Raw genomic sequence first — 12,195 nt, forward strand, 5'->3', positions numbered from 1 at the left:
ATATGAAAAAGAGTCTCAAGTTCTCTATAAACTAAACTGTGATACATATGCTACACAATGTTTTTTTTTTTATCTGAAAAGGATGTAAGTGACTCGAACTTATCGTCTCATTTCCATCTTCCTAATATATTATGCATTCGGAATTTTGAATGTGTTGCGATAAAATATTCTTGACCGAATAATCGTCTTGGATACATTTGAGACATAAAGTTTTTTTTAACAAATCAAATAGATCATTTGAAAGTAAAGCACTATTTCGTGTACATCGACTGATCAAAGATCGAATTGTGTAAAACGAAAAGAAAAATACAAAGCAAGAATGCAGACAAGACGATGGAATAAACGTCACTTATCCACATTGGGTATTGGACTATTATTATTTTATATGATTTTTTCGGCAAGCCGTAACACATACAAATCCGATATCATCATCCCGAATACAAAGTCAGAATTGGTTTGGGAATATGTGGCCGATTTTCATAAAATGCATCAACTAAATCCAACAATGTAAGTTTATTTTGCATATTTATTCATAGTTGATATGATTGTTTCATTTCCAATGCTTTTTCATCGCATATAGATTAAATTTCATAGTCACAAAAGAAGAAGGACACTTTAACCATTGGAAATATTCCATCGAATATACAGAACGTCTTTCACATTGGCCGTATTGGATCAATGTGGCCGAAGCTGATTTTGTAGTGAAAAAATTGCTTCAAGACGAACGTGGTCAATACTCAGTGACATCCGATCATCGGACTTGCTTTCTCGGTGGCTTATATTGCCGTAAGTTGATAATTTCATGATTATTTTTTTGTTTCATTGCGATATTAAAACTTAAATCTTAACTTTCGATTCAGTGTATTCAACCGGTGAATTTCTGTTTGTGACAAGGGGATCAGATACCTACGTTGTCGAAACCGTGAACTATCAATGTCCTCCATTCTTTGGACCCGTTTGTAGGCGCGAAGTTGAATTCCAACGCAAAGCAATTATGCAGAATTTATCTGTTCATTTCAACAAACTGAATAAAAACTTATAAAAGAAATAAAAATACCATATCGTGTTGGTTTTATATTAAAAGAAAAGAAAGTCATAAATAAATGTTCGATCTACTTTTCATCTTGTACATGAATGGGTTTTATTTCAACATTAAAATAAAATGGGAATGGATGTGAAAAAGGAAGGTAATTTCTATTAAAACAATATATATTATGCTTATTCCTGGTCTGAAAAAATAATTGGACTCCTTGCGGTGCTCGTTGATGGTATATCATTTCGTGATTTCCGACCTGAACTTTTCGACTTAAATTCATTGAACAGATTTCGTGGTCGTGATAATTTTGCAACTTCGTCTGCCTTTAAATTACTTTCGTCGGTTCTTCGACGCCATTTATCTAATCGTCGTCGTGATTGTGGTGTTTCACCTCTTGGCGATATTGTTCTTCTCGACGATGTTAACCAACCAAGCCGTGAATATGGTGATTTTTTTCGTGTTTCATCCGTGGTTCCATTTCGTTTTAAACACGATCGCGTCGATGGTGTTAGTTCTTGTTTTCGTTCCGGTGTTTTCTCACGAATTCGACAACTTTCATCGGAATTTATTTCAATAGTTCGCTGTGACTCATTTAGTGTTAAATCAATCACATCATCGGAATCCGATAGATTTGGTTGTGGCATCTGCGTTTCAGTCGGCGTCGACAAATCATTATGGATTTGTTCCATTTGTTGATTATTCAGCCGAGGCAAAATGACTCGTAATCCACTCAAACAACTAACAACTGGACTTGGATTTTTCGTTGTTGATTGACTTCGTTTTAGTGGTGTTATTCTATCATCAGCACTGCACAAAACATTATCGAATGCGCTATTTTTGGTGATTTCAAAAACATCCACATTTGTATTCGATAATAGATCAATATCATCGCATTCATCCGGTGGACCAAATACATTGCGAATTTTTACGCTTTCAGTCTCATTCTCCTTTTCGTTAAATCGATTTTCTTGGCTATTAGTTTTCTCTACATCCGATTTTCCGCTCGAAAAGCTCGTGAATAAATCAGGCGACGGACAAATGGTGTTAAATTCAGTTTCCAATTCGGTTTGATTGTTGGTCGGTGGTTGTGATTGCTCATCTTCCGGTGTTGAATTGATTACAATGGGTGTCATTTGTTTTTGTGACATGATTTGAACGTCAGATGTGCTTGATGATGCACTTTGTTTACGTGTAGTATGGGTACGGCATGGTTTGAATAAATATTCACTTTCGATATCATTCGAATTCGACGAATTTGCCTGCAATTGTTTTTTCGTCCGAAATAAGTATGTTTTTGATTTGAGCTCTGATTTGGCTATCGAATTTATTTGAATCGGTAATTTTTTATAGTTCAGCCGTTTGTTTGCTCCACCGGGTGATATTCGTTCAATATGCGTTCGATTCGTTCGTTTAATAGGCGTCGTATGTGTTTGTGCAGTTGCAAGAATGGACGCTTTGGCCGTTGCACGTGTTCTGGCGCGTGCAGCATGCTCCTGATTGCAAGCAATCTCTGGTGTCATCATTCTTTGGCTAGCCGTATTTGATGAATCATGAACATGATTCGTTGCATCTTCGTTATCCGAATCGGAATAAACTAATGGTGACATTTGGGTGTCGAAATCACATAAATCCGCATAGGCGGTATTCAGCAATGATGATTCCCCATTGGTAGTGGACGCAATCGATTGATTCGTTAAATTTGAAAATAATTCAATGGATGAACATGTGTCGTTCACATTTGGTGTGATCGATTCTGTGTTAAAATGTGCCGTTTTCCAAGCACCAAAATCATGTAGAAAATCTTCAATTGAAACTGGTGGAAATTGTGAACCAAACTGATTGGTAAGTCGACGTATGTAGAAATCGCTATTGAAATAAAATAAATCATCAAGTTAATATTCACCCTATCACATTGAAATCCATACAAGTCACATTCATTTCACTTACTTGCATGCATTTAATAAATTTTTCTGTCTAAACATTCGATTTCGTTTTGAAACACTTTTATCTGTGCAGCCAAATTTCTGTTTGAATTCGTCAAGCGTTAATGTACGATTCGCTTGTGTCAATGGAGACATTTGATCACAGAATTTTAATACTTCATAGAAGTACGACAGATCATCCTGAAAAATTATTTTGAAGAAGAAAAAAAACATTTTAGAAGTGGTTATTGTTTTCATTGACTTTCATCATGTAGGTCTTACCATCAAATCATTGCTGCAAAGTACAATTTTTGATGTAGCCTCGATTTGTTTGATCTGTTCGAAGATGTTGTTTGTTATTTGTAGATTTTGATCCTGTACAATTACACAATCGAATTTATTCGTTGTGAAAATCGACGAATGATTCAGAACGTGATCCAAAGATGCGATTATAGCACCATTTGTGGGAAGAGTATTGTGCTGTTGCGTATCATTGTTGCTATCGACTATTTTGGCATTTACATTTTCTAAAAAACAGTCTATATGATATTGCCAATACTCTAAACATTGTTTACGTTGGCAAATGATTAAGATACGACTTGATGCTGATGTCCGTAGAATTGCATCAACGAATGCAACACATTGAAAGCATTTCCCTGAATTACATTCGTCGTTCAAAATACATGAATTACTCTGAAATCCCCCCCCAAATGAACAAAAAAGGACAACAACATATGATTAGTACGAGTTTCATTGATAAAATAAGAAAAAAAAAAACACAACGCTTGACTTACCTTTTTGTAATTACGATACAAAAATCGAACGCCATTTACTTGATGTGTCAACAAATATTGTACAATACATTCGTTAACAAAAATTTTCGGATCATGATTTAAAATTAATGGTTCCTTTGGTCGTGTTGCGGTTAACAACGATTTAAACATTGTTATGAAATTAGCGGTAAAAGAATATACACCGTAATTAGCAATTCAAACAATTAAATAATCAGTCCAACGACCAATCTTGGCCAATTAGTTACGGTCGATTTTTTACAATTCAAACATTTTACAATTGAAATTATGAAAACAAAATTGATCAAACAATCGTATATGCTTTGTCAACTAAAATATAAATAAATACCATACAATACGAACACACATACGATCAAAATGCTGTCAAAGCAAATTTTTTGTTGCAAAAACCAACTTCATGCCAAATGAGCGTTCAAGTGATTGTTTATATTCGATTAGCGCGCGCTGTATATGTATATGTGTTCGCAACTTAATGTTTTGACATTTACTGAACAGTTCAAAGTATATATATATTATTTTTTTTGTTCAATTTACGGGAATTTTTTCTGCATCAAATGAAAATTGAGTTAATTTCTCCATTTGACCAAGGATGAGAAATAGCAAATGAAAAAAACATGGATCGAAGCAATGAAATAATTTATGATTTTTCAAATTTGACGGCAAACGAAGTGGAAATTGAGACTACGGTAGAAACAAAAATTACAACCGGCAAACAATCCAAATCGATTGACCAATTACCATTTTTTGATGCATCCGATTACTCGAACGGAGCACTTTATGATGAATCAAACTATTGCTGGAGCCAAACATTCACCGAAATTGGTAATTCGACGGCAACATTTTAATTGACCATTTCATGGATATTTTTCAAGACAAACATTATTGAATGAGAATGATTTTGTTCTTTCTATACAGAAATTCATATTCGACTGCCGGAACATGTTACATCAAAAAATCTTAAAGTAAATATAACATATACGTCTATTGAAATATACGCAACATTGAATGGGGAGCGCATAACCATTCTCAGGGGTCAATTGAGCGAAAAATGTAAGGCACCAGATACGATGTGGACGATAACCGGTGGAAATAAACTTAATATTAGTATCGGTAAATAACATCCACCGAAATTTGATTTGAGATTCGAATTATTGTTGAATTTTCTGGTATGGACGTTTTAGATAAAACAAAAGAGATTTGGTGGAAGAAACTTCTTCAGCACGAAAAAGGCGAAATTGATGCGAATCAAATAGATTGTTCTCGTCCATTGGAAGAACTTTCGGCTGAAACTCAGGCCCAAATCAATCAAATTCAATTTGATGAACACCAAAAACTAAAAGGTTATTCACATAATTTTACAACGAATTAGATTCAATTTTTTTTTTAAATTTCGAATAGGTCAACCAACTTCGGAGCAAATAAAACAAGAAGAATTACTGCGAAAGGCTTGGGACGCTGAAGGATCTCCATTCAAAGGACCATTCGATCCCAAAATTGTTCAATTTCAGAATTAAATTACCTACAAAAAAACGAAATAATACGCATTTTCATTTTCTTAAAAGTCGGTGTACAAATGAACTGTTTGTATATTTAATGTTTCATTGATTGAATGACAAAGAACTTTAGCTCTGCATCAATTGATATTTAACTACATTGACTAAAAGGTAATATTGGCGGTGATTTGATGAGAGTATTGTATTAGGTAGATTTTTGATTGTAACTAAATGAGGTAATCGTTTTACTTTAGAAGTTCAGCTTTTTTGCGCTGAAGTTGTTCGCGTTGGTAAGCTACATCTTGGGCATCAGTTCTCCAAGCAATAAACATGTATGTTGTCCATAAGATGGCGAGGAGAAGGCGATCAAAGCTTTAAAAAATAAGAAGAAAAAAAACATGAGAAAATCTGTAATAGAGAAGATACTGCAATTGTTTAAATAATGGCAAAAATATCTCACCTCATGATGTTTGGGAACCACAAAATCAGAGAAAATCCAATGAATGATGGATGACGGATGTGATCATATAAAGCAACAAGTTGGGGCGATTTATATTGTAATGGATGCAACAAATTATTCCAATCATAGTAAACCTACAAGAGAATTTTACACCAAAAACGTTCGAAATAGCTTCTTATTTGCAGAGAAACAAAAAACATGATACATACTTGTTTCACGCCAGTTAACTCGGGTAAATCCATAACAATGCTTCCGCCATAAATCACGATCCATGCAACGAAATGCAGAGTAAAATATACCCAGTAAAGAATTTGATTGGACTCAACATCGAAATTCCACAGCGTCAGTGATGGCACCCTTTCCCATTTGCCTATCAAAAGCTATCGAAAGTCACTTAAAATTAGCATTCATTTGTGCTAAACAATCAATAGGTATTCCTACCAAAAGCGAAGCTGATGTCACCAAATTGTAGATGCATCTTGATGCGGATGATAGTCCGATTCGTTGCAAAAGAGACTTGAAAATGTCATTTCGTAGAAAACTATGAGGTAGGATGAAGGCGAAAATTAAAATTGCGTCAGTTGTAAGAGGTAGTAAAGCTGTTTCGATTTTGCTCCAGTCATCCAGTAAATTCACAAGCCAAACTTGATGAATTGGAATTTTCACTGGCAACGATAAAAATACCATCAATTTTCCAATGGCATAAAAGACACCAACGAATGAACATAGTGCAAGCGGTACTGTTACCAAATGACGAATTGCAGCCATTTTAACAAAAAGAGAAACACTTTTCGTTGCTCAATTTCAAATTAATTCAAGTCTTAAAGAAAAATATTCAATTATACTCTGAAAATGAATATAAAAGGCACACGAAATAAAACGACAAAACACAAATAAAACAAACGCCGCACCGAGGTGGTACCAAATAATGCCAATCGTTGCTTATTTTCTATAAACATTCCAATGCTATTGTGAACAGCACTTTACTTTGACATTTTGAGTACTTATGCCAATGAGTACTTTAGCCATGGGCTGATTTCAAAAATAATTTTTAAATAAAAAAAAAAAAAAACAATCAAATGATTTTTTTTCATAATAAATAATAGAAAATATATTCAAAAAAAAATTAAATGACAGTCCGTATTTTGTTCTGGACTGGAAGCAAAATAATTTTGTTTAAATAACAAGGATTTTTATTTGGATTTTGTATGGAGTTTTTTTATGTTCATACTTGAAAACGGAAAATTGCTGGAATTGCATGTATTATAGTTTAAAAACAGCAGATTCGGAGGTAATTGCATTGTAGATGAAAGTATTATTGATTGGTATATACTGTTTGGTAATCAATTTGATGATTTCTTGAGCCACGCAACCACCTGAAATGTAATTCGGTTTCAATAATTATATTTTTTAAATATCCACACAAGTAAACAAAGAGATATACATACCCATAAATGCTGATACGGTATGGATTTCAGCTCCGCCATATCGGCAAAGTTCGTGTGCCCATTCATCGTTGAAGGATGCTGTGATTCCCCATTCGTTAAGGAATTTGTGCGCAATCGATTTGATGCGAGCTGTATCCGATTCAACATAAATATCACCCGGCGATGTGCCATGTTCCGATTCGAATTTGTCTAATGCTCGAAGCGCAATATAAATCATCATCAATGAATTTGGTGCCGCTTCAATTTCGCCAGCAATCACATTAGCCGATGGTTTTTCATATTCATCAGCAATGCATGTTCCTTTCAATGCACTTATCGTGCTAAATTCACGGCAAAAAACTTTTACATCTTTGTCAGTGATCAAATCGCTGGGCAAATTCAATTCACGCAAATATTGTTGGGCACGTTTGTACACCAAATCGGCATCGTTCAATGCTTTTTGCCGATAAACATTTTGCAAATTAATGTAATTTTCTGTGTCGGCCGTCATATCAGGTATTGTTCCTGGCAATGGTAGCCAGCCATTGTTATCTTCTTCCATAAAATCCTTCACCGAACGCACCAAAATCCAAAACACATTCGTCTACAACATGAAAAAATTTTCTATGAAAGAACATATCGATTGAATGATCGTCAATTATTACCTCTTTGCTCAATTGATTGCTTGCTGGACTATTCAGAATTTCCAGTAATTTGGCACTTGGTCTGCCGCCACCAAAACACGAATTAATCGCTTTTACAGCTTCTTCGTAATTTTCTTCTTCCTTTGTGATCGCTGAAATTAAACATTTTAATGAACAATTATGCAGCAGTTGAATTGAATCCAAGTTTTAATACTTACCATTTTGAATGAGCTTTTTTAATTCACATTTTTCTTTGTAATTACTCGGCGCCATTTTGCCAGAAGTCGTTTGCCATTCTTTTAAGAATTTATATACAACCACAATCCACGGCACCTTGTGCGTAAGTTCAATGTTCTATAACAATAAAAAGAAAAATTACCATTTTATCGTTGCAAAGTTATTTTGTTCAAATACATACGTCTAGATATTTTTTCAATGAATCAAACGGTTGTTCTAGCCGTAAATCATTTTGTTTATTGTCCGGATGCGTTTCAATGACAAAGTGTTCTTTGTATTGAAGACGAGCTGATGCAATGAAACCAATTGATCGGCAATAAACAAATGGTATATTTTGTGCCCATAACATGCGTGACAATGTGAGCAATGTCTTTTCTTTCAGCGACGACGCAATGACAACTTTGAATGAATTGAAAAATTCCGGATTATTGCTCAAAATTGTTTCGACACTTTCATCCAGATAATCACTGCTCACATCTGGGTTCATTTCTTGCAATAATTGCTTACTACATTTTGCTCGTGACTGTCCAACCGAATTTGTATCGAAAAAGAAACTAAAAAAAATGAGAAAATTTAAAAAGTTAATTGATGAGTTAATTGAGTGCAACCGAAAAATTCAACAAAAATGTGCTGTCACGAGATCAATCGCAAAAATAATTTACTTGCAACCAATGTCTTCTTCGGTGACGAGGCCGCTGTCAACGATCGTAAAGCCGCCGATGCCAGGTAGCACGATATTCTTCAGAATTTCCGTACCAAGTGCCGATACATTAACTAAACACAATTGTGCTGCTTCCAAAAGTGATTGTCCATGTTCACCCCATAATCTATTTGTATCAATGAATGAAATACGTAAAATATGGATGTTTGCAATAAAAACACAAAATGACAATAATTACTCACCGCAATTGACGATCGTATTTTTTATTTTTCTCAGATAATTCTGGTGATAATGCTGGTGATGACATCTTTTTTAAATGCGATTTTTAAATTTCTTCAACTAAAAATGCCGACAATTGTTGAAATCAAACAATTTTCCCTTTTGCCACTGTCGTGAAGTTTATTTATCTGCTAATGAATGCCGACTGAGATACAAAAGGTTAAGTATCAAAAACCAAACTTACTGTTTATACCAAGGTTCGTATGCCAAGTATAAAATGTCACATTTTCTACTAAATAGTTTATGCGATTCAAAAGAGATGGCGTTAAATGTACAATTGGAATAATGGCCTGTAAATGATCAAATATTTATTTTTGAAGGAAATTAGAAAATAAAAAACGTATATCACATCAGATTCTAATCTAAAGTGCAATGTCCACAATGCCTTCTGCTTCGTTCACCAGCCTCTGACAGTGAATAAATTTGTTTTCATGCGCGATGCACAATACGTGTAGTCTTGCTATTTTTGTACGCAAAGCTACTTGTCAAAATCTGTTCACATTGCCTGTTATTACATTATTCTGTCATTGGCAGTAATGAAAGGAAAAAAACACACTCAAACAATAGAAAATATATTGTATTTTGGTTTTAATTCGATTGAATTTCGAAATTGTGTTCGTGTTGTTTTGCAATTCTTTGTAAAGTGTTTTGGTGATTTGCAAGACATTGGTTTCGTAGTTTACGCTAAATACGAGTAAAATAAGACAAATTGGAACGTTTTGGGTGAAGACAGATTTAGTTTAAGAAAACACGTAAAAAAAGATCTAGTGCAAAATTAAAAAGTGAGTAAAATGTATTCCATGCACAATTGTGTGTATGTGGTGAATGTGTGTACGATTTTTTTTTGACCCATCATCGTATATTCGATTTGAGATACGTAAAATTGGGTGTTTTTTCTCATTTGAATAATATTAATCATATCTGTTCGCCGAAATTCGTATGCAACCCAATTTCATCCAACCATATTTCATGATCTAATTGAAAAGGAATTTAATTAGTAATTTAATTGAATTTAAATGTACATTTCAATCAATTCAATCGATGCATATTGGATATGAATTGAATGTAGACAATTTTTCCCAGATTTTTATCGATATTTTGTACTGATAATGTTCACAAACAATGTCTCACACAAACATTATTGAATCTATTGTCAAACAGTGACGTGATAAATGACGATGAATCATCTGGACATTTATCCAAGCCAATTAACGTTTTCTTTGTGTGTATTTTTCCACTATTATTTGCGACGAAATTTCCGCACGTTTTTTTATATTCTATCTTGTTGACAAATTCCGTATTAATTTTAATCACATTTATTTTTTCGATTATTATTTTTTTTAGAATGAGTTCTTCATCGTACTCGACCAGCAGTAAGTCCTCTCGTAGTGAGGCTGAATTTCAAAAATTGTCACAAACAATTGCAACTAGTATACAGAAAATACTCCAAAATGGTGAGTTACATTTGTTTTTTCTCTTTTCTGGTGATCAATTTCTCTTTTAATGTAATGTAATTGCATTTTATATTGGATTTGTTTTTTTTTTGCACAGTATCGACTATGCAACGTATGGTTAATCAGATTGGAACAGCGCAAGATTCGCCGGATCACAAACAACAATTGTAAGTAAAAAATATACCTTGATTGAATGAATATTTGGATTTATGAGAAAATCTAATGTAAATTATTTGGTTTAGACATCAGTTGCGAACGTATACACAGAAGCTTCTCAAGGACACTGAAGGCATGCTAAATGATTTGGTGAATTCAAACGATGATCGACATTTGAAAATTCAAAAGGATCGTTTACTTGACGAATTTGCAGCGGCCGTGTCGGCATTTCAGAATGTTCAAAAGAAGACGGTCGACATTGCAAAGAGTCAATATCGACAGGCACGATCAAATAACGTGGCCATTCCAAAACCGCCCGGTTCACAAGGTAGCAATAGCAATAAGGGATCATTCTTTATGGACACATTTTCATCACCACAACAAGGTGGCCAACTACAAAATCAACTCCAAGAAGATATAGATCTGCAAGCACTCGAAGAACAAGAACGAACAATTCGTGAATTAGAAGTGAGTATACTTTGAGTTTGTTTTTTTCTTATTTAATTGTTTCTCTTTTTGAATGCATTCGAATGTGTCGTCGATTTGTTTGTATGACATTTTTTCATTGTTTTTTTTTTGCCATTTGAATGTTTCAGGAAAGTATTGTCGGTGTGAATGAGATTTATAAGAATTTGGGCGCTCTAGTATTCGAACAAGGAAATGTGATTGACTCAATTGAATCGTCGGTTGAACAAACCAGTGTATTTGTGTCCGAAGGTACCGAACAATTGCGAAAAGCTAGTCACTATCGCAATCAAATTCGAAAGAAGAAATTTCTCATCGCAATGATATTAATCGCAATTATAAGCGTAATTGCCTTCATATTTTGGATTACAAATTAAATTATATGTATATTATGTTGTATCGTCCACGTTTATTTTTTTAATTAATATTCAAGCAAACATAACAAAGAAGAATAAAATAAATAAATCCAAGCAAACGTGTTATATTGGAAAATATTAAGAAAATTTTTAGGAAGGCAATATTAAACGCAGAGACCCACATTATTAATAAATTATATTAGATTTATTTCGGAAACCAAATTTTCTTTTTATTTAACGCAAATCAAAATCATATTTGTATCAATTCCAGCACTAAATGCACTTATTTTTCAGGATAACATCATTGATAGTGGGCAGAGCTGTTATTGGCACTGCAGAAGTGCGGGCACTGGTAAGTCTACATGAAAGAGCAACAATTATAAGAATTGTGCCCGCACCTCCGCGGTTCCTATAACAGCTCTGATAATGATGTTGGCAATTTTGAATCTGTTGTTTATTTAGAATATTTTGAACTGTTGTTTAGTTCTACACGTTAACATTTCAATTTATAGGTGAAGATTTACTATGCTACTTTAAACTATGGATAAAATTTAAAAAAAATATGAAAATGGAGCGATTGTGAATCTTAAGCTATAATTTAGCTTGAAAGTTGAAATTACGATTTATGAAAAAAGTTCCTGAGATGAGTAAAACTGGCCAACCCCAGAAAACGAATGATTTACTCTGATTCATATTGCGCTTCCATTGATATTTTTCTAAGTACATTCTGAGTTCATTGATGATTATGAAGTCATAAGATTTTACTTGGCAAGTCAGTGTTTTCCCACCGTTC

The 12,195-nt window shown here is 33.8% G+C and overlaps 6 protein-coding genes across 8 annotated transcripts; 3 read left to right on the forward strand and 3 right to left on the reverse strand.

Moving 5' to 3' along the window:
- Positions 1-83: 83 nt before the first annotated feature.
- Positions 84-1,129, forward strand: LOC116346011. The gene is made up of 3 exons (XM_031775901.1): positions 84-507; positions 581-786; positions 861-1,129. Exons 1-3 carry the CDS (start codon positions 320-322, stop codon positions 1,040-1,042), a joined length of 576 nt encoding a protein of 191 aa, XP_031631761.1. The 5' UTR covers positions 84-319; the 3' UTR covers positions 1,043-1,129.
- Positions 1,107-4,089, reverse strand: LOC116346009. Its single transcript, XM_031775889.1, has 4 exons — positions 3,753-4,089; positions 3,241-3,651; positions 2,984-3,159; positions 1,107-2,902 (listed from the first exon to the last, which is right to left on the reverse strand). The coding sequence occupies exons 1-4, from the start codon at positions 3,900-3,902 to the stop codon at positions 1,219-1,221; spliced, it is 2,421 nt and encodes an 806-aa protein (XP_031631749.1). The 5' UTR covers positions 3,903-4,089; the 3' UTR covers positions 1,107-1,218.
- Positions 4,090-4,251: 162 nt separating this feature from the next.
- Positions 4,252-5,305, forward strand: LOC116345725 (nudC domain-containing protein 3). Its single transcript, XM_031775363.1, has 4 exons — positions 4,252-4,592; positions 4,686-4,880; positions 4,952-5,110; positions 5,169-5,305. Exons 1-4 carry the CDS (start codon positions 4,385-4,387, stop codon positions 5,282-5,284), a joined length of 678 nt encoding a protein of 225 aa, XP_031631223.1. The 5' UTR covers positions 4,252-4,384; the 3' UTR covers positions 5,285-5,305.
- A 15-nt stretch (positions 5,306-5,320) lies between these two features.
- On the reverse strand, positions 5,321-6,665 carry LOC116345726 (nurim homolog). Its single transcript, XM_031775364.1, has 4 exons — positions 6,165-6,665; positions 5,933-6,103; positions 5,724-5,857; positions 5,321-5,635 (listed from the first exon to the last, which is right to left on the reverse strand). Exons 1-4 carry the CDS (start codon positions 6,489-6,491, stop codon positions 5,509-5,511), a joined length of 759 nt encoding a protein of 252 aa, XP_031631224.1. The 5' UTR covers positions 6,492-6,665; the 3' UTR covers positions 5,321-5,508.
- A 216-nt stretch (positions 6,666-6,881) lies between these two features.
- On the reverse strand, positions 6,882-9,448 carry LOC116345883 (nedd8-activating enzyme E1 regulatory subunit). Of its 3 annotated transcripts, none has more exons than XM_031775609.1 (9): positions 9,321-9,448; positions 9,156-9,261; positions 8,935-9,099; positions 8,694-8,858; positions 8,213-8,585; positions 8,013-8,148; positions 7,816-7,946; positions 7,172-7,754; positions 6,882-7,099 (listed from the first exon to the last, which is right to left on the reverse strand). In XM_031775609.1, the coding sequence occupies exons 3-9, from the start codon at positions 8,997-8,999 to the stop codon at positions 6,987-6,989; spliced, it is 1,566 nt and encodes a 521-aa protein (XP_031631469.1). In that variant the 5' UTR covers positions 9,000-9,099; positions 9,156-9,261; positions 9,321-9,448; the 3' UTR covers positions 6,882-6,986. The 3 variants fall into 3 exon arrangements, with proteins under 3 accessions (XP_031631469.1, XP_031631470.1, XP_031631471.1); XM_031775610.1 differs by having other exon boundaries at positions 8,935-9,102; XM_031775611.1 differs by lacking the exons at positions 9,156-9,261; positions 9,321-9,448 and having other exon boundaries at positions 8,935-9,130.
- A 20-nt stretch (positions 9,449-9,468) lies between these two features.
- On the forward strand, positions 9,469-11,619 carry LOC116345885 (syntaxin-7). The gene is made up of 5 exons (XM_031775612.1): positions 9,469-9,753; positions 10,316-10,425; positions 10,523-10,592; positions 10,668-11,049; positions 11,178-11,619. Exons 2-5 carry the CDS (start codon positions 10,317-10,319, stop codon positions 11,421-11,423), a joined length of 807 nt encoding a protein of 268 aa, XP_031631472.1. The 5' UTR covers positions 9,469-9,753; position 10,316; the 3' UTR covers positions 11,424-11,619.
- The last annotated feature ends 576 nt before the right edge of the window (positions 11,620-12,195 follow it).

This window comes from Contarinia nasturtii, unplaced genomic scaffold (assembly GCF_009176525.2).
Source record: "Contarinia nasturtii isolate CC-2019 unplaced genomic scaffold, AAFC_CNas_1.1 Cnas_scaffold_1371, whole genome shotgun sequence".
Taxonomy (NCBI): Eukaryota; Metazoa; Arthropoda; class Insecta; order Diptera; family Cecidomyiidae; genus Contarinia; species Contarinia nasturtii.

Bases quoted from the DNA above. Each gene is read 5' to 3' on its own strand.
- LOC116346009 (XM_031775889.1), bottom strand. From the start codon at position 3,902: ATGTTTAAATCGTTGTTAACCGCAACACGACCAAAGGAACCATTAATT. The intron at 3,160-3,240 runs GTAAGACCTACA...ATAATTTTTCAG, and splicing joins TTTGCAGCAATGATTTGATG to GATGATCTGTCGTACTTCTA. The intron at 2,903-2,983 runs GTAAGTGAAATG...TTATTTCAATAG, and splicing joins AATTTATTAAATGCATGCAA to CGATTTCTACATACGTCGAC.
- LOC116345725 (XM_031775363.1), top strand. From the start codon at position 4,385: ATGGATCGAAGCAATGAAATAATTTATGATTTTTCAAATTTGACGGCA. The intron at 4,593-4,685 runs GTAATTCGACGG...CTTTCTATACAG, and splicing joins CCAAACATTCACCGAAATTG to AAATTCATATTCGACTGCCG. The intron at 4,881-4,951 runs GTAAATAACATC...TGGACGTTTTAG, and splicing joins TAAACTTAATATTAGTATCG to ATAAAACAAAAGAGATTTGG.
- LOC116345883 (XM_031775609.1), bottom strand. From the start codon at position 8,999: ATGTCATCACCAGCATTATCACCAGAATTATCTGAGAAAAATAAAAAA. The intron at 7,947-8,012 runs GTAAGTATTAAA...GTTTAATTTCAG, and splicing joins AAAAAAGCTCATTCAAAATG to CGATCACAAAGGAAGAAGAA. The intron at 7,100-7,171 runs GTATGTATATCT...ATTACATTTCAG, and splicing joins TACCGTATCAGCATTTATGG to GTGGTTGCGTGGCTCAAGAA.
- LOC116346011 (XM_031775901.1), top strand. From the start codon at position 320: ATGCAGACAAGACGATGGAATAAACGTCACTTATCCACATTGGGTATT. The intron at 508-580 runs GTAAGTTTATTT...CATCGCATATAG, and splicing joins CATCAACTAAATCCAACAAT to ATTAAATTTCATAGTCACAA. The intron at 787-860 runs GTAAGTTGATAA...CTTTCGATTCAG, and splicing joins TCTCGGTGGCTTATATTGCC to TGTATTCAACCGGTGAATTT.
- LOC116345885 (XM_031775612.1), top strand. From the start codon at position 10,317: ATGAGTTCTTCATCGTACTCGACCAGCAGTAAGTCCTCTCGTAGTGAG. The intron at 10,426-10,522 runs GTGAGTTACATT...TTTTTTGCACAG, and splicing joins ACAGAAAATACTCCAAAATG to TATCGACTATGCAACGTATG. The intron at 10,593-10,667 runs GTAAGTAAAAAA...TATTTGGTTTAG, and splicing joins CCGGATCACAAACAACAATT to ACATCAGTTGCGAACGTATA.
- LOC116345726 (XM_031775364.1), bottom strand. From the start codon at position 6,491: ATGGCTGCAATTCGTCATTTGGTAACAGTACCGCTTGCACTATGTTCA. The intron at 6,104-6,164 runs GTAGGAATACCT...GACTTTCGATAG, and splicing joins TGACATCAGCTTCGCTTTTG to CTTTTGATAGGCAAATGGGA. The intron at 5,636-5,723 runs GTGAGATATTTT...TATTTTTTAAAG, and splicing joins TGGTTCCCAAACATCATGAG to CTTTGATCGCCTTCTCCTCG.